Source organism: Centruroides sculpturatus, unplaced genomic scaffold, assembly GCF_000671375.1.
Source record: "Centruroides sculpturatus isolate CEXI.00-Female unplaced genomic scaffold, Cexi_2.0 scaffold508, whole genome shotgun sequence".
NCBI classification, from domain to species: Eukaryota; Metazoa; Arthropoda; class Arachnida; order Scorpiones; family Buthidae; genus Centruroides; species Centruroides sculpturatus.
In genome coordinates this window covers 317,801-341,072 of record NW_019384691.1, presented here as the reverse complement: position 1 = coordinate 341,072, position 23,272 = coordinate 317,801, and the positions used below count along the sequence as shown (strand labels likewise).

General features: G+C 32.7%; 2 protein-coding genes across 3 annotated transcripts; both read right to left on the bottom strand.

The window, feature by feature from the left end:
- Window positions 1-1,853: 1,853 nt before the first annotated feature.
- On the bottom strand, window positions 1,854-7,880 carry LOC111627340 (kynurenine formamidase-like). Its single transcript, XM_023370901.1, has 3 exons — window positions 7,631-7,880; window positions 4,926-5,135; window positions 1,854-4,844 (listed from the first exon to the last, which is right to left on the bottom strand). The coding sequence occupies exons 2-3, from the start codon at window positions 5,105-5,107 to the stop codon at window positions 4,262-4,264; spliced, it is 765 nt and encodes a 254-aa protein (XP_023226669.1). The 5' UTR covers window positions 5,108-5,135; window positions 7,631-7,880; the 3' UTR covers window positions 1,854-4,261.
- Window positions 7,881-9,044: 1,164 nt separating this feature from the next.
- LOC111627342 (short coiled-coil protein B-like) lies at window positions 9,045-23,094 on the bottom strand. 2 transcript variants are annotated; one of them, XM_023370903.1, is made up of 6 exons: window positions 23,002-23,094; window positions 17,709-17,796; window positions 15,929-16,048; window positions 14,166-14,252; window positions 10,777-10,915; window positions 9,045-10,702 (listed from the first exon to the last, which is right to left on the bottom strand). In XM_023370903.1, exons 2-6 carry the CDS (start codon window positions 17,779-17,781, stop codon window positions 10,657-10,659), a joined length of 465 nt encoding a protein of 154 aa, XP_023226671.1. In that variant the 5' UTR covers window positions 17,782-17,796; window positions 23,002-23,094; the 3' UTR covers window positions 9,045-10,656. The 2 variants fall into 2 exon arrangements, with proteins under 2 accessions (XP_023226671.1, XP_023226672.1); XM_023370904.1 differs by having other exon boundaries at window positions 9,064-10,681.
- Between the last annotated feature and the right edge of the window lie 178 nt (window positions 23,095-23,272).

Here is a 23,272-nt window from a genome sequence, read left to right as displayed (position 1 = left end):
GGATTCTTAACTATCCTGATATAATTCAGTTACATGCAACCCTGCTCTGACCCGTGAATCAACATCTGCCTCTGTTGAAGTACGATCTGTTTTCTTGGCCTTTTACGTGGGCAGTTTTCTTTAGTCTTTGCCGTTGCGTCTTTAGAATATGTGGCCGGACTGCCTGTAAAACGGGCGATAGGCTTAGCGGAGAGAGCGACCCGACTCCCGATCGCCATCGCCGGAAATGACGTGGGCGATTCTTTACAGGGCTATATCTCGTAAAGAGTCGCGCGTAGGGGTATGGTTCCTTTGGCGTTTTTGTTTCCAAAGTTCAAAAGTTATATTTACGATTTCTGGATAGCCAGATTTTTTGCCTTTCAGTATTTTCTGAATAGTTTGCACATTTTCACCGCTAGGCGGCGCTACTAGCAACTACGGTGTCGTCTGCTTAATTTTCTATTTTCTACGCACCAATTTTGAAAATGAACTTCCTTAACCCCTTCCATCACCAGGTATTTATTCAACTCTCTCTCTCTCTCTCTCTCTCTCTCCGCGACAAAAATTAGAATCTCTGTATCTTCTCCAATTTATTCTTGATTAAATCCTTATTAAGTGCTAATTGGAGTCTGGGTCCGTTCCATTTGATGTCTCTCGATCGGCTGACATTATGAATCCGAATGTCCATTTACGGGACCGTTCGCGCGACGGTGTGACGTCATAAAATCGCTGTCTCGGCTTCCGTATTCCGCGAAACACGATAGTGTCAATCCTGACAGGGCACTAAAGAGGTGCCGACCCTTAGGTCACACTAGCATTAGAAGTAGTCAAAGATAAGGAAACATGTATCGAGTGGTTACAAGATCAGGGTATCCTTTGTAAAGCAAAAAGTGTAATACAGTAGAGCCTCTATTATCCGACCCCCGATTAACCGACACCTCGATTAACCGACCGTCCTAGTCGACAAATTTCAAATGTCCGCTAGTGATGTGGCGCTACAATATTTGGCTATGTCTTGGCTACTTTAATATTATTTTTAGTGTTTTAGCTGGCAACACTCATTCGACCATGAAAGGGAGCTAGTATTTAAACGAGGCTTAATTTTCTAATTTTTAACGATACAATAGCGACGATTATTATTTAAAAAAATTTTGTTAGGCTTAACATCGATGAAGTAGGTTAATAGCGATATACTAATATACTAATTACATGGGATATAATAATATACTACACTAATAATGGATTTTTTCATACTTTTCAATTATCCGACCAACCCCAGTCCCCAATTAGGTCGGATAATCGAGGCTCTACTGTAGATGCAAAGAGTGGATGAAATTAGAAGTGTTCACCGAAGAGAAGGATAAAAGAAAAGGATGGGAACTCATGCGATGCCACAATCACGGACAGGAACAACAAATCACTATTGGTACTTCCTTTGAGCAAGTCCGAATCTCACCACGGAAAGCAATCATTGTAATGTACTGCTGGACGCACCAGATGAAACGAGATAAGGCAATCTACGAATCGTCGCACTAATCTATACAACAGCCGTCATTTCTAAGCAAATTATAAACCGTGGGAGCCCTTTTGTACAGTAATCTTGTATTCTTGTAGTCTGCAATTTCCTTCATGATATTGGACATTCCTCTTTTGTAAGTGAACTTAGTAACTTCTTTGTTCGTATTCTGCTTTGTCTTCTTTTTATTAGGATCTGACTATGAGCTTATTAACTCCTCAATAACTTTTGCTCCAAATCCTGACAATGGTCTGTAGATCAGGTTGAAGATGTTTGTAAAACAATAAATATTGGTTCTCAGAGACATGTATTTGTGTGTGTGTGTCATAGTACAATATTTAAAGAATCTGAGTATATATTGAAAAAATAAAATTTATATTTTATTCTAAATACGTAATACGCATACAATCAAATCAGGATATAGCATCCATGGAGTAAGTATACATGGAGTGGACAGTGAGGACAAAATCATGTTCAACTGCTGCGAGCGATCCTGGCTGTTGGGGTGTACACTATCGCCTGCATACCAACCGATCAATGCATCGCATGTTGAGACCAGTTACATGTTTGACTTTTCATCTGTTCTCAGGTCGTTATTTTTCTCCATATTTTCTAGATACACTATTAAAATCATACTTTAGATTGTTATTTTCATGTTAAATGCTCTTTTTCTCTATGAATAAAAATATACATTAACAGTTATAGTTTATATTTATCCTAAACTTTTGACCAGCACTGCAGAGAATGAAAAATTACTAATGCTGTACTGAATATACTGTATGGAATTATGTAATTTGTATATACAGAAGTAATTATATAAAGTAATTTTTATTTTTAATTGCTATATTTTCTTTCTTTAATAGATTGTTTTTTATTTTCATTACAGGTTATTTTAAATTTTAAGTTAAATCCTAAACTTTTGGTCATCTGCATATAGGCCTATATTCTAAAATAGGTTTTGTATTGTTACATTTCTCTAATGTCTGATTATATTCAGTATGTACGATGCTGCTGTATTTTTAAAATCAAATACATTATGATCCTTCGTGAATCTATCATTATGGATTATAGCGTAGCACACAAATCTTTTTATCTACTGTAAACAGTATAACTGTATAAGGCTACAATACAGAAGATTATATAACTTTATTAATAATTTTAAGAAAATAAAATGATAAAATGGTTACATTCATTTCCACGTGATAAAAATTTAAGAAGAGAATGGGTAACCAACCAGCCATACATGTGCATCCAGCTAGATAAAATAACATTCCCATCATAATTCACAAGTCCATACAGAATTATTACTTGCAGATAGGGTTGGGATGGCTCGACATTTGTCTTAATTAAGGATACGAGTGTTTTGTGACAATTTAATTAAAATTTCACCTACTTTACCATTTGAAAAATATAAGAATCAATACTCGTATAATTAAGAATTTCTTGGCAATCTTTTAATAGCTTGGCTTTACTTTTAATAGGGTATTCAAATATTGCTGGATATTTCAAAGGTGGCATTCTCTCCTGTCATTATTTCACGATTTTGTAGTACTAATCGATGAAAATAAATTAGAAAACTTTTTTAAAGTATAAAATTACTAACAAAATGGGCGTTATGAACGAAATTTCTATTGGTAATTTCAAAATCAATTCAATTCTTAATTCTATAGTTCTGCAGTTTCGTAGATCTAGCATTTCTCAATGGTGGCGCTTCAGTACGAATAACCCTTATAATATTTTCTCCTTAATTCACCAGAAGGCACATCAACGGATGAGAATGTAAGGCCCCAGATTTTATAAAAGTAACGATGTTTCGTCTGCTGGACGCCATTTTCTGGTCACTACTCAATGCATGTAAAATGCGATCCTTTCTTTAAAAAAGGATTTTCTTGAAATAAATCAATTTTAATTGGTCATGGAATCGAATTCGGACGAGTCAAAAACCCCAGGGCTATTTCAGGGGGGTGGTCAGTCCCGATACGTCTGTGGGTAGTAAGAGGGCAGCGGCGCCCGCAGACTATAAGAAAGAGCATCATACATCATGCAAGAAGCTTCAAACTATTCTTTATCACAGGATTAACGCTTCCTTAAGGTGGCACTAATTGCAATTCGGCCTAACTTGGCCTTGAAAACAAAGACTGTTCCTTGTTTTCAAGGCCACGTTTTCGTCAACATACGACAAAGTGACATGGCACAATGGACAAATATCGTCCTTTAATTTCTTTTATATTTGCAGAATAGGCTAGAAGTCAAAATTTCGTTGGGTCCTCTTGGGGATTAGGAAAAGAGAAACACAGACAAAAATGGGGACACGTGCCCAATGTACATACATGCGCTCCTGTAAGAGGACCTGTTTTAGCAAGCTCATCACGGGTTCGGCCAGACCCGTAATGGGGCAGCCGGATGGCGAGGGACGGGGCCCAATGCATCTGGACGAAACACTCCCCGAAGAAATCTATTCGGATTCGATCCCGGATCCCTCGGAGCTGCAGGCTATCATCCTAACCTGTTGGGCATCTAACAATGGCTTTTATCTATCGTTTTAACAAAAAATGGCGACCCATTATCACGTGTCTCGGAAGAGCAAACATACATTACAAAAGCCACGGAGAAACGTGTTACTTTTATATCTAGGTCTTTACAAAAAGTAGTTTAAAAAATGACGTTAAATTGACGTAACGAACAACCGCGTGTTTTGAAGCTACAGATTTATACATTTATATGCGATACACAGCGTACAATTAAATTGTGTTAAAAATAAAAAATCTATTCCGAACGTAATTTAGCAAACACTCGAGCATGACCCCCACTAGCATTAGTAATCTTGACAGGCATGGCGTATATAGTAGCTCCTTTGGTAGGCAGTTTATCCACATTAGCTAAAACTTCAATGCCATAAATGTTAGCACTTAGCAAAGTCACGTGAGCGGGATAAGTTTCACTCGCCATTTCATCGAGAGAGAGAGTTTCGACCCCCACACCATAAATACTTGTGTTGTTAACCAACCATTCTGCAGCTTCTCGTGAAATTCCTGGCGTGTTTTTGAATTCGCTTCCATTCACGAATTTCTCCTTGTCGTTCCAGAATTGGCCCCATCCCGTCTTCAGGATTAACACGCTACCGTCCGGTATTTTACCGTGGACATTTTCCCATTCTTCCAAATCTTCCGGCATCAGGTTAGACACCGACCCGTTCGCTATTCTGTAATTTATATCGACCACTACGGCGGGGGCAATGAAGCGTTCGAATGGAATTTCATGAATGCACCATCTACCCTCGGCGAAATGGCACGGTGCGTCTAAGTGTGTTCCAACGTGAATGCAACTAGATATGTCTTCATTTTGATACCTAAAGAATGAAACTGTAAATTATTCTTTCGGTTTAAGTAATTTAATTAAATGTTTCGAACAATTTATGCATCCGACCTACCAATAGCCATTCGGCTGGGTGCCATTGTACAACACAGTGACGTTTAATGGGGTAATGCCGGGATAAACGGGTATATTCTCGTTTAGTTCGTATGTCATGTCCAAATATTCCGCTCCTTTTGCTGTCCAAACGCAATATGTCTTCAGTAGGAGGACGTACTTTATAATAGAGACTATTCCCATTGTTATACAGTATTGTGTCGGGTGTTATCTAAATAAAAAGGCATTTAACCGTCATCGTATATCTACAATCAATATACTGTACGAGGTGGCCATAATTAAAGTTTCCCTATTCAGAGTACTCTGTAGCTGTAACCAATAAGCGGTTTGACACCAAAGCTTGTGTACCCCGTATTGGTGGGATTGAACCGTTCTGTAATGTACTATATAAAGTTGATGTCGTTTGTATAGCGAGAACTTGTATGAGAAATTGGCCCTTATTTATGTATTACAAACCCAAAGGAAACACGAAGACCAAGTGGAAGTCCTTTGCTGAAGCACGACCAATGTTTATAGTTTCATTACTGTAGACTAAGCTGAATTCATAATAAATCTTACCAGTGGCAAAGTTGATAAAACCACCAAACCCTTACCGATGGCCTGCCTACCTGGAGTTTTTCGGGTTTTCGTCATGCGTGTAACACCTCAATAGGGGCCAGTTTCCCTCACAAAAAGTCCTCCCGTGAGAGAAACTCCCCCTTGTCAGATCGCTCGCTCGCTGCTTTGCCTTAGCATTTACACACAACAGTGACCGTTTGGTGTCAGTGACGTCGAGCACAGCACAGTAACGAGTATTTACACACAACAGTGACGTTTCCGTGCTGTCAGTGAGTGGTCATAGACTTTACTGAGGATGAATTGGCTATGATAGCTATATGTTTGGATGAAGAAGAAAAAGAAATGCGATCAAGAAAGCGCCGCAAGTGGGTACATCAAGCATGGATAAAACATATCAACAGAATGAGTGTTTCATATCCTTTATAAAAAACTGAGATGACGAATCTATATTTATTGAATATTTTCGAATGTCCCAACATGCATTTCATATTTTATTAAACAAAACAGAGAAAATATTCATTTTATACCCAGTGTCCGTGTATTTCGAATGAGATAAATCAAATAAAACAAGGTGTTGATGCACCATTTCAATTAAATGTTCGTCATCCATTGGAAAACAAATTTTACCGTCAGTGAAAATGTCGTTCCCGTCAAACGTACTTTCACGGTACGGTCACGCCACTGCCACTGCACAGCACCGTGACAGACGAGTCTGGACAAGTTGGTTTAAAGCTAGGTCAACGATTTCCCACAGGCAAAAATTCACTGCACTGTGCCGGACTTCACTTGTGTGTAAATGGACCTTTAACCGGAACGGATTTCGTATACTGAGCTTTCTTCATTTCCAGAACATACCCTCCGTAATTTCGGTTATTAAATATTAAAATATTATTTCAACAAATATATATAAGTAAATTACAAATTTGTTTACTTTTTTCTCCTAAAATAACGACATGTGTTGGATTGCATAAGCTAGAAGTTTATCTCTAGAGTCAAAAGTTATCGCCAAGAGCACACAAAAATAGTGTAAAGTATTCGTATATATATACGCAATGCGCTTTATTTTACAGTTAAGAACAATTGGAAGTTTGATTGTAAAGACAAACAAACCTCGATATAGCGCTCTCGTAAACAGCGAAACTCTCGCAAAGCGCTGATGCCTACTTGTGAACGGATCTACCTCTTACGTATTATACAATTCTGTATCTGTGAATTATCGAATTATTATATAATATATAAACACCACATTGATTTCACGACCAATTGATAATTCTACAGGGAAAAGATCATAACCTCTATATAAACAGCGAAATCGTTAAAACACTTGATAAATTTTAACCCTCTTCATATTGCAGGCACCGAGAACGCATTTTTCCATGATCATCGTGGATTGGCCACGCCCGTGGACTTGTTACTCTGGGGCCCCCAAAGTGGCAGGCAGGAATCATAGATTCATTCTTCACCCATCAATTTCCCTTCTTGTTTTTACAGTACAAATTATTCTGGTTGCCAGCACCGTGGGCCTGACCAAACCCGTGGAGCCTGGAAAAAACGCCATCGTAGTAATCAGAGTAGAAAGAGTTTATTATGCAATCACTTATGAAACACAGAATATAACATGTGGATGTCTTTAAATGAACACACACAAATGCATTCCTTACTGGAGGCGATGAACGAATTTAAGATGTACAAGGCGCAGCTGCGCCTTCTTCTGGAGATTTTCCCACAGTACCACAGGAAGTAAAAAATTTTGTAAGGTCTAATATTTCCTTACTGCACCCCCTCTAAGGATTTCTGGATCCACTACTGCGTACAAATGTACCACAAGGTCTTTTTTTTCTAGTGTATTTTACACGGAGACTACTGAATTCAGTGTCTACAATAAATTCGCGTCCCCGTCCGGTAGACCCTATCGTTTATAAGGCACATTGTTTTTGGGTATCTGCGTCTTGGACATTTAAATAGGGCTTTTTTTGTTCTTAATAGATTTAGCTATGCCCCTTAACCAGGGATGGCCGGATGAGAAAAGAGGGTATCGACATAGCGAAGTAATAAACAAGATATTTATGTAGTGTTTATATTTAATTTAATACGAGTTAATCAAACTAGAATAACGCGAGGAATAATTTAAAATACGAATTGCCTTACCAAGTAAATCCGCCTAAAATCTACGTCTGTGTGTAACTTCCACACCTCTTACGTCACCATTGAATAAATAAAGCGTTCCAAAAGTCGAAATTTTGTTTACGAATTACGACGTGTGGCAGATAAACTTGTAAAACTTCGTGTTATTGGTCTGTTACTTGGATCGATGTTTCGACGCTGCCGAAACGGATATGCAACGTGTAGAGAACATCACGATACAAATCGCCTTATGAATCCACCTATGGTCTGTGTATAACTTGAACACAGAACATAGATTCGTGTGAAATCAACTCGTTCGGTGAGACCATTCACCGAACGAATCCCTGCGAGACGTGAGACACTCAACGCATTCACATAACTAGAGAAAAGGCACTCATACTCTGGGCTGAACTGATACTTGTGAGAAAATTTTAATGATTATTGATAAGATTACTTTTCTACAGATTGAGAGAGTAATTTTTTGCAATTACTTACAGTATACACAAATTCGATGTTCCTTAGAGGGTCGTGGAGGGCTGTCAAAGGCCTCGAGGTCCATCTAACCTTTCTTCTGACTTGGTGCTTTCAATTTCTCATTCTTGGGGATTTTCGACTGGTCAGGATTCGAAATACCCCAGAATTGTAGGCTGCCAACTAAACTGCTCAGCCAACCCACCAATTAAAATTCTATTGTACAGATTCTGGCCCGGGTCCCGAGTTACATCTTTGCCTTCTCCCATTTATTAATTCAATTCCGTACGTTCTTTCCATTTTAATGTATTAATTACTATTCTAAATATAATTTCTCTCTCCCGTCTCTCAACGAGTTTACTAATTTGACTTTCACTGGACCAAGACTGTGAGACTGTTCAACTAATTGAAACAGATTTTAAAAAATGTAACATTTAATGTTTTTCTTAATTTATAATTAGGTATTTTCATTCCACAACATACCCTTTTGTTGTTACAATTGCCATCTTTGTATAGTCTAGCACCACTCAAAATTTTAATTAGAACTAAACTGGGTCCTTACATTATGCATACGAATGCTAGGAGACGGCTGAATGGCCAAAGTAGCGAGGACGTCGGACCACCACTCTCAGAACCCAGATTTGAAACTAAGTTTTACAGCCAATCTGCTGTGGGTATGTTGGATCTTCTTCTCTTGTTGCCCAGTCACTCCAGTTTGTGGGCCTGGACAAACCCATAATGGATATGATTAAGAAGAATCTCTTAGTGTTCTTTGAACCTGGATCCATAGAGTAGCAGTCCAATGCTTTGGCCATCCAGTTTTCTATATAATGTAATACGGTACCCGACCTATTATCTGGCAAGCTTGGGACTGGAACTAAATATACACCTAAAATTATTTGTATCCAATAAAATTTAAATTTATTGTAAAAAAATCTAAAAAATAAATTAAAAAAATACACATTAGTTAAGCACAGAATATTTTATTTTTTACACACAATAAAAATGTGGCACTAAGCATTCAGACACACACTACAATGCAACACATAAATGACTAGAACGATTGACAGAAGATAGAAGACAGCAAACAATAAAATAATAATACTTAATGACTAGGATTTTTAAAAGAATTTAGATGATATTATGTTAAATCTCATAAAAGTATACTATAATTTCTAAAAAATCTTATTACTATATATGATAGTAATTACTTTAATTACAATACTTGGAAAAGAATGGAAAATTTTTTGTGCATGATAAGGGTATAAGTATAATTTCAAATTTGTAAATTTTATAATAAAAATTAATAAATAAATATTTTAAAAAATCCACTGCATTTTCAACATAATTTCCAATGTTATTTTACAAATAAGTATACCGGACGATCAAACGAAAGTAGAATTTAGAGAAGTAGGGCCGAGAATTCAGCCACGAGCTGGCCATGCAAAGAGCGTGACTCACAAAACAGCAAACTCCTTGTGCCACTTCTCCTGCATTCTATTTTAGTTCAATTATCCTGTAGTTTATACACAAAATATCGCAAATAAAAATAAAAAAATATTATTGAAATAAAAATCGAAGCAGCTCGGTTCCGGGAGCCATCAATTCTTTATTATTAACTTGCGACAACGCCTAGAACCGAGCCACGTTAGTTTCTTGTCTTGTTACAAAGGAGTCGAAAATAGATTTAAAAAGTTACAAAAAATCCATTCTGTATTGACACAAAACAAAAAAAAATTATTGCTTAATCCAGAAGAATAGAGAGACCAATAAAAAAAAATCCTGAATTTGCCTTTGATCTTATATTTTTTTCAGCAAAGAGATGATATTTACCGATAAATGTTTACTATGCCAATGTTACTTTACTCTATTATTCCACTATGATTATTAATATATTCATATATATTGATATATCATTTAACAAACTCTTAAATGTCTTAACATTTAGCAGATTTACCAATTTAATTAAAACATTTATCATTTTTTCGATAAAGACAGTGAGTGCTCGTGTAAAGTATAACCTCCTAAAAAATTTGTAAAGTATTAACGAGAACGTCAAAATTCTTAGGTCTGAAAGTGTTCTACTTCATGTATACATGTGTAAACATATAAAAAGTTAGCTTAATTTACAAATAATAATAATAATATTTACGAAACATATACATCAATAACGTAGCAGGTAAATTATAAAGATTATTTGGTATTGTAATTTAATAAAATAGTCGCTTACGAATATGAGGAAGTTAAATTACATAAGCTGGAATGGTATAATTAAAATTGTAATCGCGTAATTCAAAATATTTGTATTTTTTGTATAAAAAAATTTAAGTGAAACGTGGAATATAAATTTTAACAGAACAGAACAGTTTAGAAAAGAAAAATGGAAATGAAGAAGGAAAAAATATCGAATAAATAAAAAGTACACAAAATATTCACTTTTAAACAAAATGACTTTCGATTTTAAGCAGATCGTCTTTGTTTGTTCTCTCATTCTTGATAATACGAGTTATTCAAATGGATGCAAGTTTACATTTATCACGTGCAAAGCATTATAGCGACCGAAAGAAGTCTTTCAACCACTACTTCTTGCCTCTTGTAGATCCTCTGTTGATAAAATTACAAATACTTATTTTTTTTTTATTATTATTATTATACAAAATCTATAAGTAAACAATAATAAAAATGATTATTTAGTTTACTTCTTTTTTGCTTTTGGAGAAGTCGACTGGAACACGCTCGATGCGGACATCAGATTTTCGATGTACTGACCCAAAACTTGGTTTTCCGATTTCAGTTTTAAGTTTTCTTCTTTGACGCTATCCACTCTTTGAGATAAGTCTAAAAAGAAGCAAATATATTTTGATTTTAAATTATTAAAAATATTTTAAATATATTTTATTTAATAAAAATAAATTATAGTACATTTAAAATTTCCACATCACCACCTTTAACAATTAATGTGATTATAATGTTAAAACATAGTTTCTTGACATTATCCAACTTTTACTCAAGAAATTCTTCATTTAATACAAGGTCTTTCAAAATGAATTCTACTATTTTAAATTACTGTAATTATGCTAATTATTACCTGAGAAGTATGCAATGTACACTAATTGATAAAGTAACTGACAGTGTTTCATCTCCCATTTGCAATCAATAAATTAATTTATCGAATGTAATGGCTGAAAAGGCACAGCTTGTCTTCCCAAAATGCATATTGTGGTTACAAATAAATATTTTATGTTCATCAATCTCTGAGTGAGTTCTCAATAGTGTGTGATAAGTCCTAAAAAGAACTAATTATAGTGCTTGGATAATTAATTAATAATAGCAGGACAAGAAGCATAATATTTATTAAAGATTTACATATTTCTGTACAATATGCCAAATGCCATGTAACTGACGTAATTCATTAAGCAAATGATACAGAATGCTATTTTGATTAATTATTAATAATAATAATAAACTGCAGTAAACAGCATGTGTCTGGTGAAAACCTACAGGTTACCAGATAGGTTACATAAAAACAAGCAGAATTCCTTGAAATGTAGACCAAATTTAGTAGATTAGAGCCCTACAAATATCTCAATCTGCTACTCATAGCTGAATCTTGCAACCCCAAAAACCAGCCATATTTTATGAAATAAGAGAAAAAAAAGGGTAGTCCATGAGTAAGGTGAAATCTGAAAATGTGTTACTATAAAAGCAAAACCATATTGACCAGATTAGAGTTGTTCTTGGGCTACTGTTTGCTTATTGCATGGAAGAACTTTGATCAAAACAAACGAGTTAACAAAGTCTCATCACATTCGGACAGAATTTTCACTTCAAATTTCAAAGTAGCCATAATTCAAACTAACCAGATTTGTAATCTCTATATCCCTGGCTGAAACAAAAGCAGTTACAAACTAACAGGATTTTGAACTATCCGAGTTTAAATTAATGAGGATGTCCTATATACATATTCTTCAACATAGCAGATAACTCTCTATTTAAAACTTAGCTTCATAAAAGACACATCCTTCACTTGGCTTCCCATAGTTCAAAAGACTACAAAATCACTCAAAAACCAAAATTAAAACAGTAGTAGTAAGAGATATATATCTACACCGATAATATAACACACACACAAACTACTACACAAAGTGAAGAGCAAAACACACCAATGAGGCTATATTAAGATGACTTTGTGCCCAATTCTAATGCGCACTACAATTTTGGAGACCAGAATAGTAAAAAAAAAAAATGTGCATTAGAATCAAATTATTTGAAATTTACTTCCTAAATGAAAACCTATATATTTTGCTGAGCTGCAATTTTGAAATATTGTAAAGTTATAAATTCCAACTGGCATCCGGCTTCTGTCTATCCTTCCTTCCTTAATCTTGATAACAGAGTGAGATAGATGAAAGTCCAGACCAGATAAGGAAAGCTTACCAGCAGGAAGCTGCGATTAACTATATACAGTGGTACCTCAGGATACGAACGCCCCAGCATACGAAATTTTCAGGATACGACGTGAAATTCGAACATATTTTTGCTCCACGATACGAACAAAAACTCACCATACGACGTTACATTAGTTCGCAGCGCCATTTCTTATTCACTTCTGTTCATCTGTCTCAGTCCACGTGTTTGCTTCGTCGTGGAAGGATCTCGCTCGATAAAGGAAATCTTGAGGTATTAGAGAGGTTGCGGCCGACGTTTTCAACGCGAAAACGTGTACGTCGGACGTTTAGCGCCGCTTTCCTGAAGACCTAGAAGTTTGGCAATGGTGTTTGGAATGTCGAGCATGATTCCACTGACTATCCAAACACCATTTTAAAACTTCTAGGCTTATAGGAAAGCGGCGCTGAACGTTCGACGTACACGTTTTCGCGTTGAAAACGTCGGCCGCAACCTCTCTATTATCAGAAAGTGACTGATTTTATTGAAAAGAAACATTGCAAAAAGATTCACACTGGCCGTATTGCTGCTCAGAGTAATGACATTTGCCTGAGTCATTTTAGAAACATTTTAAAAAGTAGGCAAAGCCAAAACCTCTTTGGACAGATACAGTATTTTACCAAGCGACCTCTATTTATTGAAAAGCACTTTCAATAGTGGTGGAAGTGAAGGAAAGAAAGCAAAAAATCAGTGAATAAAAAATTAACAAAAATATGTAACAGAAAAGATTAAAAAATTAGTGTTAAATTATTTTTAAGTTATTGTTACATTACGTTATGTAAGTTTAGTTTTAGTATCATTTCCCTTCTCCCTCTCTTCCGCCAGCAGTTTACACCTCCACCATCATCTATCCTCAAAGGTAAAGTGAAAATAAAACTACATTTTTTTTATCGATTATTATTCTATTATGGTTTTTTATACATTTACAACTACAAAACGCATTTTTCAGTGTTTTCCTTACTACAGTTATTTTTTTAATGTACAGCTTAGCTTTAATTTGAGTGTGTTTTTCGTATTGGAACGAATTATTTGGTTTTACATGTAATCGTATGGGAAAAAATGATTCAGCTTACGACATTTTCATGATACGATCTCAGTTTAGGAACGGATTAATTTCGTATCCTGAGGTACCACTGTACAAACTTCCAGTTTGGACCAGAAGTCACATTATTTCAATTCAAAAATTTCCCCCAGAACAAAGTTCAATAGATGACCAGCATGTTCGATTGTTAACAGGAAAAGTGTGATGTACAGAGGCAAGACATTACTAAAACTGAGAACAGTGTGTTGAAAACGTTGTGACAATGCCACAATAAACAACAGCTCATTTCTATTTTTATCACTATGTTTATAGATTTTAATTGGGTATCTTCTCATTGTTAATGTGGGGGTGGCGTATTTTGCTCATTGGACGTTTCCATGTATCTCCCGTATAAACGATTAATAAAGTAATTATTCATCTTTATTCATTCTGTAACAAGATGAACATGTGTAGAAAAATATTCTGCGTCAAAAATTCTAGTTTCTCGTAATAAATCAAAATGTCTACAAATGTTGTATCAAAATGTCAACTTAGATATAACGGTGTAAAATAATTTACTTTTAAAGTCGTTAACACAGTAAATGTTAAAAAATTACTTACCGTCAAGAGTATTTTGCAACTCTAGCACTTGAGCAATTAAGCGTGCTTTTTCTTCTGCTTCATCTGGGCTGATATCTGGATCTAAAGCTGTAGATAAATGTGTGTTTATAAAATTGAAATTAATATTACAGCCGACTCTTAAAGTTCTAGATAATGTTTTTACTTTAGCAATAATCAAATATGATTATAAGTTAATTGTGAATCCTATTAATCTCAAAAATTTAACATAAACATTTAAAATTCTATTAGCATAAACTGGTTTCTACAAATTATAGTGATTAAAAACAACCTCACAAGAAATTAAATTGGAATAAGTCAAAATCAAGAACATTAGAAAGAATTAAAATCCATAAAAATTCATGCCTAGATGAACTTTTAACAATGTTCTGTACTATACATATCAAAATTTTTATATTAATATTTATTCTGTCAATTTGTCATTTACTATCTGGTATTAATTTATCATAATTTATCACTTCTACTTTTGTAAAGTTTTTATCGGGGTTAATTGCAAAGTGAAGGCCAGCAATAAACATTGCAAGGACAAATATGTATTAATTTTATACTGAAAAACTACTCCAGCTTTCATCTACAGCTAGTTGACAGACTTCTGTCTTCATCCTGTAAACATCTCAAAGAACAGACTAACTTTTTGCTTTAACAGACAAAACACACGTCTGTGACAGAAATTCATTCAGTTGAAATACACAGAGTTATAAATTGCTGTAATGTCGCAAAATGGTGCAAGAGATTTGCTGTAATGCAGACAGGCTGAGAAAGAATTGTTCTGGTTGCAAAGCAATCACATTTTTTGCATAGGGCATTTAAAAATTGGTATGGTAGAACCCACAATTAACCAAGATTCCACATTATCTGAGGCTACCTGTGAAGAAAGTACACTACATTTCTTATACTGTAATTCATAAAAAAAAAACATTTTTTTTATAAGACCTGTTATCATTTCAATGATATGTATAATATAAATATAATACAAAATGATACATATAACTAAATAACTAAACTGTATATATCAAAAGAATAATTTGCAACTGATCTTTACTTTCCAATTAACCATTGTATAATATACTTTTTAACTATATACAGATATCCCTTGATTAATGCAGTTAATTAATCCCGCGACACTACTGCATATACCAAAATTGCATTAATCAAATACAGTTGCACTTTGGTACTCTATCTCACAATCGTGACCTGCTACAACAAATTTTCAGTTAATAACAAATATTTTTATATTAATAAATGAAAATAGCAAATTCATCAACGCCTTATTTGTCGAGAAAAACATATCTATGTTAAGTAAAGACACCTGTTAAAGCTGCGTATAAAAAGGGATTTCCGCAATTAATTTCGCACGTTAATCAAATCTCACGTTAAGAAAAACCACATTAAGCAAGGGATATCTGTAGTTCTAAGGACAATCTATTGAAAAACTGAGTGCACTTGTCAAATAAACTTAGTTATTGAGGTTTGTTTCTAATCACTAAAATTGTAATCCAATTTTGTTGGAATTTGTGTTAAATTTTTTCAGAGGATAATGAATTTGTAAACTCATTTAATTACCATTCATAAATTTTGTTTTTATATTATGAATTATTGAGCTCATTGCACTTTTTTGTTTATAATATAAAATTAAAAACAGAAGGATAAACTCGGTAACTCAAGTATAAAAACAAATTTATCTACGTAATTTCAAAATTTTAGCACGACAACTTTAGTAATAAAATAATTAAAGAGCAACCCACAAGTAGTTACTGGACTACTTGTTCCATTCATAAATGTATATGTTGGAGGATTTAGTTCTGTATTTCTTGATATGATGGGTTGACTAGGAATAGTTGGTGAAGGAGTTTCAGCTTCACTTTCTATTAAAAAATATAAATAAAAATATGATTAAACACACACATTTTTTTTAATGAATATAAAATTTTATTAAATAGCTAATAAATGCATTATATTTCTTTGTGTATAAGTTTTCATAAAAATTATAAGCAATTCAATTAAACAAAACAATCACAAATCTGGATATAAAACAGATGACACTGCTTTAAGCCTATTGTGTAAAGCTAATGTATATACAAAATGATCAACCAAAAGTTTAATTGCAAGAAGAGATTCTTTTTTAACGAAAGAAGATGGCCACACACAAAGTGTTTAGCTGGCAGAAGAAGGGGAGGGAAGATAGGAAGGGAAGAAGGAGGCAAAGAGATAGAAAGAAGAGAAAGAAAAGATTCCTCTGAGCGGCATACATAAGGTTACTACTCTCTACGATTAATGTTGGCATGCAGTTTTTAGGCTGCAAAGCCATGGGTCTAAAAGAAAACCCGATTTGTAGCTTACTCCAATAAGTAGTGCATACTAGCTACATATAGGCTAAATAGAATAAAGTTTAATGCTTAAAACTAAAGTAAAGGCTTCAAACTCTTACTAAAATAATACAGAAACTAAGCTAGCAAGCCCTGTAAGAAGCAGAATAACGTAACTGAAACAACTAGAAGAAATAATGAACACACTGGTAACTTAAATTTAACTTAAAATTAACTTATAGCTATCTTAAATCTAACTTATTACTAACTTAAAACTAGTTATAGTAATTTAAATTTAACTTATTACTTACTAAACAAGAATATCGACAAGGACAACAACCAGACAGAAAAGAGCATGCAATGACAAAAGACTTACAAGCAAGATGCCAACTTTTTTTTTTAATTTAAAATTTCTTTTTATTATTATATATAAGAAGAATAAAGACAACATGAAGGAAGAGCAATGGAAGATAGACAAAGCAAAACCTGATAACTACAAAGAAATAAGGGACCCAACACCAAAGAACTAGCTGTACAATTAACCTTAACTGGAACTATACAATGTGAAAAGATTTAGAAGTATTGGTGAGGAGTTTTAATATGTTATAACCCAATCCTGTAATAAAATAAAAGTCCAAAACTTAAATGTTTCTCATTATACACAGCACAGTATAGAAGGCTCTGCATTGTGAAACATACTCTTTCCATAATAATTGTAAAGACACACTTCACACCAACAATCAAATAAATTAATTAACACAACAGTGTAATGGCGTTACAATCAGGAAAAACTGCAGTATCATATGTAAAACTTTACTTAACTTTTTCCGCTGCACAGTAACTTTTTAGACACTGCATATTTAATTATCCAAGTTACAATCTGACAAAGCCAACATTATCATTTAGTTCCTTTTTCAACATTCTACAATTTTGATTATATTTTTGCAATGAAATTTCACTACAGAAAATGCATTTAAATTGCCCCCCACAATTTTACTAGACTAACATTTTCAGTATTTGTTAATAAATACTTGGAAAAAGAAGTCTTAAAAAAACATACACAAATATCAATATAACTTATATGAATGAATAATGTAATGATTATCATAAAATTCTGAATTCTTGCATTATTAATAAATTTAATTTAATTTTAAATAACTTTTTTTGGTAAATATAGGTTAAATGTTTTTTATAATTAATTACAATGTAAATTACCAACCTGTTGCATCTTCATCAGCCAGTGGAATATTATTCATTTCTTCCTGTAATCTTGACATGTTTGTTGCCATCATCTAATTGTTATTTCTCTAAGAATAAATTTTAAATTATTCACAATTTGATAGCATTATAAAAACTACAGAAATGACTTTTGATTACAGTCGACCCCCTATAACACTGTTGATTATTCCGTTTTATATGAATTCCATGTTGTACGAGTCACTTAGATTTTACAAATACGTGAGCCGTTCACAGCCCGGCACATGTATTTGTAAAATCTAAGTGACTCATACAACATGGAATACATATAAAGCGGAATAATCAACAGTGTTATAGGAGGATCGACTGTATTAGATATTTCAAACTGAGAAAATTACTCACATTCTGAACCAATTAAACAAATAACAAACCACCCAAAAACCTTTCAATCGGCAGATCAAAATACACTGAAACATTGAAAATAAAAACATCAAAAATCCAAATTTGGCCGTGAAAAAAAAAATGGATATTTTAAACAGTAACTTTGTCGTTGATGTTCTTTTCACTCTTACATTGTTGTGTCCTAACATCCATTCCAAATTTGTAATTTTTTAATTTTGAAATTATGATTAGCATTTTTTTTTTGGTTTAAATATACTGATTCTGTAATTATCTTCTGAATATTTGTAAGTATTCCTATATTCCTTGTGAAATAATGGCTTGAACTCAGAACACCTAAACATAAATTACATGTATTTAGAGTTTACAGCACTTAAAATGCTATTTACATATGTATATTTGAAAATTCACAGAAAATAAAAATCAGGATGTAGTCTAGTCCCAATTAGTCCAGATTTTCGATGCTTCACTGTAAACCAAAGTAAACCAATGCAAATATTTTTGAACCTTTTAAAAGGCTATCATCAGGCTGTTTACAGAAGAATATATTTAAACTGGCAAAACATCGAAAAAGAATAAATATATATAATTAGAACAGTTTCTTAAACTAAATAGAGCTTCAAATACAATATAAATTTAATGTGGTTTATGCTCGACATTGTAATTGATTAAAATGTTTTTCTATAAAACAGCTATAAAAGATATCAACAAAATTATCATTATAACAATTGTAGTCAAACTAAACTATATAAATGATATATAAACTAAACTATATAATGACGACATTCTCATTGTGTAGAAGAACAAAACTAACCTTGATTCAGTACTTAAGTATTTTGACAACAACCCTTTGGCCTATCTATCTAAAATATGTACAGAAATCACCAGAACAACTGATGTTCATTTAGCATATCAACGTTCACCGACAATTTTTTTCACTCATCAGAAATGATAAAAACACTATCAGACTCTTATTCTCCCAGTATTTACACAATACCTGTGTGTGATGGCAGAATTAACTGCAAATTTTTATATATTGGTGTGACTACAAGGGGTCTTGCTATGAAAATAAAGGAGCACAAATACACAATAAGAAAGAAGCTTTCAACCAATTATGCTGCAAGTGAGGATGCATGTATTGATTTATAGGATGCAAGATTGCTATACAGGGTTTCTGATACAGCACATCTTAAATAGTTGGAGGCAACTAAAATCTATAAAGCACTTATGAGTGAAGTAGGAATTAATTTCAAAGAAACAGACACACTATCCACAGCGTGGCGCATTTTATTTGAACTTTCATAAAGTTTTCTCATATACATCTTACTAGGTCACGCAGATACAATTTTACGGAATAACTTGAACGATTTACATAAATGACTGTTTAAATTAAATTAGTTATTTTGTGAAAATAATTGTTCAGAGCATTAGTTTAACTCCTTTTGTAAGTTATTACAAGGAATTGTCTTAAATTAATTACGTAATTTTTTTCGAGAAATAATTTAAATGCATTTTTTAAGTTATTCAAAAATATTTTAAAATTAAATATGTAATTTGTTCGTGAAATAATTTTAAATCAGTTTGCAATGTATATGAAAAATAATTTTAAACTGTAGACATACTTTGTTCCAGAAACAATTTTAAATTGAACTCATAAATCATTCGTAAAAACACATTCGATTTTAATATAGCCATTGTACTGCATTATATACCTGAAGATGTCTGTTATAAACGGATGAAAACCTTAATAAATCGCTCTTAATTTCAAATGTGCTGGTATTGGTATGTTGTGTATGTCTAAACTATATAATCCAGCCAACTCCCACATTCCTAATTTAGACTAGGAATTTCGCACAAGAATCTCCTTACTCTGGGCATTCAGTCTTCTTGTTTGCATTGAAGTATTTTGACATTAAAGTATTTGACCTGCTGATTCAAAAGACAGCTTTTGTGTGGGTTTCTTACTGACAAAAATTTTTTTCAGATTAAGTTCATTTTGATTGAATGAAAATTAATATTAAATTATACTCATCTAGATTTGATTTAGAATATAAAATAATAAGAATTAAATGAATCAAATAACAAAAAATTATATTAAAATGCTTTATGGAAAAAATAGTTTTTAATATCTCTTATTAGAATATGAATGGAAACAAGACTGTTGATAGTTTGAATCCTATTTCACTTCATGGATTCAAACTCGGACAATGAATAAAAGAAATTCTCAGTACAAACAATACTACTTAATTATGTATTATACAACTGGTTCAATACACCAAATTTCTGTGCATATAACTTGCAGATTATGTGACAGGAAAGACCATATGCCGATTTTAAATTATAATTACAAACTCATACCTATAGAGTGATGGCTGTTTCCATAAGTATGAGGAAAACAGTGGCATAGGTTATGTGAACACTTATACTAACAATTTTCTGCAGGGTATAGACTTATACTAATGTGGGCTCTACACACAAAAATATGGTAATTAAAAAACTTTTTCTCAAGATTAAACCAAAGATAACTCTAACCTTCAAAGTCTTATCATTAGAGAAGTGTAAAGAAGGCATAAATAGAATGGCATTACATATCAAAATTTTAACTAAAATTGGACAAGAACACTCTTAACACTAAAAGAAACAGTTCTTGTTCAATTTTTGTTATAAAGGAGACATCCTTCTCAAGTTAATGACAATTCAAAAGCATTAATTAAAATAAATTTATGATAAATAGCAAGAAAAATATAAACAATCCAAAGCATACAAAGATACAGTATTTAAGTATTTATGTGCAATATGAAAAGTAAAAAACTTGAAATGTAAATATCATCATTATCAAACAGAAATTTACTTTCCACTCAAGCTAGAAAGTAATATTTTTGAAATAGATTTTTAACTGTAATAAAAAATGACATACTATAACAATTAGAAATAATCAACATTGTAAAAATAAAATTCTCAAACTTATGTAAAAGAGTAAGAACATCAACACATTGAAGTTTCTTTGCTTCTTCAGAACATTGGGTGAGTTGCCCGGTAAAGCAGCTTTAATACAGCTGGATAAACAAACTAATGACATAGCACATTTCATTTGTATCTTAATATTCTGTATTTCTGAAGCACTTTTTGAATGTGAAAAACTTATTCATTCAACTTTAACAAAATTTCATTCTAACTAGAAAGGAATGACAATATATTTTGTAAAATAACAATCCAAAACCGCAGCAAAGCAGCTTTAGTATCTGATCATTTTAATGTAAATTTGAGGATTTTAATGAAACTAAGGTGTTGATAAAACAAGTCCAATTCTGTATTTTGGCACTGCAATTAAATGTAAGATGACTTCAAAAATGACAGGACAAAAATTAAGTCAATGATAGTGGGAGCTGGAACTTCAGTATATTAGAACACAAAAGACACCTTTTGCACTTTTCTGGTAATTTCATTTAATCAAAACAAACATTTTCAGCCTTAATCAGTCAGGCTGAAAATGTTCATTTTGATTTAACTTAGTTGCCAGAAAAGTGTGAAAAATGACTTTTGTCTCTTGATATAAACATTTCCTGAATCAACTTCATAAACTCAAATTTATGTTATCATCACTAAAACTTAAAATGTTGCAAATCATTCATTATAATTTTCAAAATAGTTTCCATTTGATTCTAAAACGACAGTATTGTCTGTGGGTGTCACTGGCTTTTATATAAAACAAAATATTACATACAATAGAGCTGTTTCCACCAAAACGAGAGCGAGTTATACGGGATCTAAAAGACCAGTGACCTATTTAAAGGTTAACTCCATCTTAGAAACGATGCTAAAATAATCCAGTTGTAAGAAAAATGTTTGGTATTAGCTAATTCAATTCCATTCAAATGAAGAAAGGTTTGATTAGAGTTAACTTTTGTTGTATAAATGTTGTATTAAAGTGCATTGTTTGCTTTATGACAGTAAATTAATGACAACAGGAATTCAAACACATCCCAAAAAACTCGAGAAACGACACTTTCTTTACGAAATTAGCCATTTACAAGCTTAGGGCAAGCCATTAATTATGTGTACAGTTTAAGAAGGAGGGGATCACAAAAAAATACATCATCGTACACGACAGGGAGGACACAGGCGCACACTGACTTTTTTTTAGAAGTTCTAAGCTTCCCTATTAGCCACGCAAACAAACTAGCAATTAGAAAATACCTAAAAAACCTTTTTTTATATCATTTCTTCAATGTGACAGGGTTCCACAAACTATTGTAAACATAATTAAAGGGGACGATATAAAAACAGGGAAGGAGGAAGCGGAAAGTGTCTCAAAACCATACGCAGAATTAACGAGCAGACCCTTACACAAAAAGGTAAACTCGGATCCATAAATAATATATTTATAAATATCATTTATCTTTTTATAGACTCATAAAGTCTGGTGTACATTTAAATGATTTTAACATACAGTCGACCCCACTATAACACTTGATTTTTCCATTTTATATGAATTCCATGTTGTACGAGTCACTTAGATTTTACAAATACGTGTGCCGGGCTGTGAACGGCTCACGTATTTGTAAAATCTAAGTGACTCGTACAACATGAAATTCATATAAAACGGAAAAATCAACAGTGTTATAGGGGGTCGACTGTACAAACTTTCATTAAAAATTTGAAAAGTAATTCATACGGAAAATGATTTTAATTTTCATTAAATAAGAATTTCATTAATCATAATTATAATTTTTAAATGAATAAACGTGAGAAAATTCATTTAATAAATACAGGAGCACGAGTAAAATGGGAGTGGCCAAAATAAACGAAAATCGGAAGTTAATTATAATACTTAATTGATAAATATGGTATCATTTATAGAATTATAACGTCACGACGTAATTTACAATAAAAGAAATCCAAAATAAATATATTACCAAATGTGTATGCTGCAATCTAATCGATTTCAAAATATTTTCGAAAAATTAAAGATACTTCACTCGAGCATCTTTTCCACTGTCGGAGTGACATCTAGTGTCTAAAATATACGGATGGGTTATTTTTAAATTTTTTAAAAATGCGATTATTAAATATAACTATTTAAAATATTACTTTTTATATAATTTTAAATAATTTTATAAAAGGAAAGTATTTGTTTTTTTATTATGACAATTTTCAAAATTTTAAACATTTTTTTTTTTTCTACGG

Coding starts and splice junctions, on each gene's coding strand:
- LOC111627342 (XM_023370903.1), bottom strand. CDS start 17,781: ATGATGGCAACAAACATGTCAAGATTACAGGAAGAAATGAATAATATT. Junction 14,253..15,928: donor AAGTAGTCCAGTAACTACTT/GTGGGTTGCTCT, acceptor ATTTATCTACAG/CTTTAGATCCAGATATCAGC. Junction 10,703..10,776: donor TCTCCAAAAGCAAAAAAGAA/GTAAACTAAATA, acceptor AAAAAAAATAAG/TATTTGTAATTTTATCAACA.
- LOC111627340 (XM_023370901.1), bottom strand. CDS start 5,107: ATGGGAATAGTCTCTATTATAAAGTACGTCCTCCTACTGAAGACATAT. Junction 4,845..4,925: donor ACCCAGCCGAATGGCTATTG/GTAGGTCGGATG, acceptor TTCATTCTTTAG/GTATCAAAATGAAGACATAT.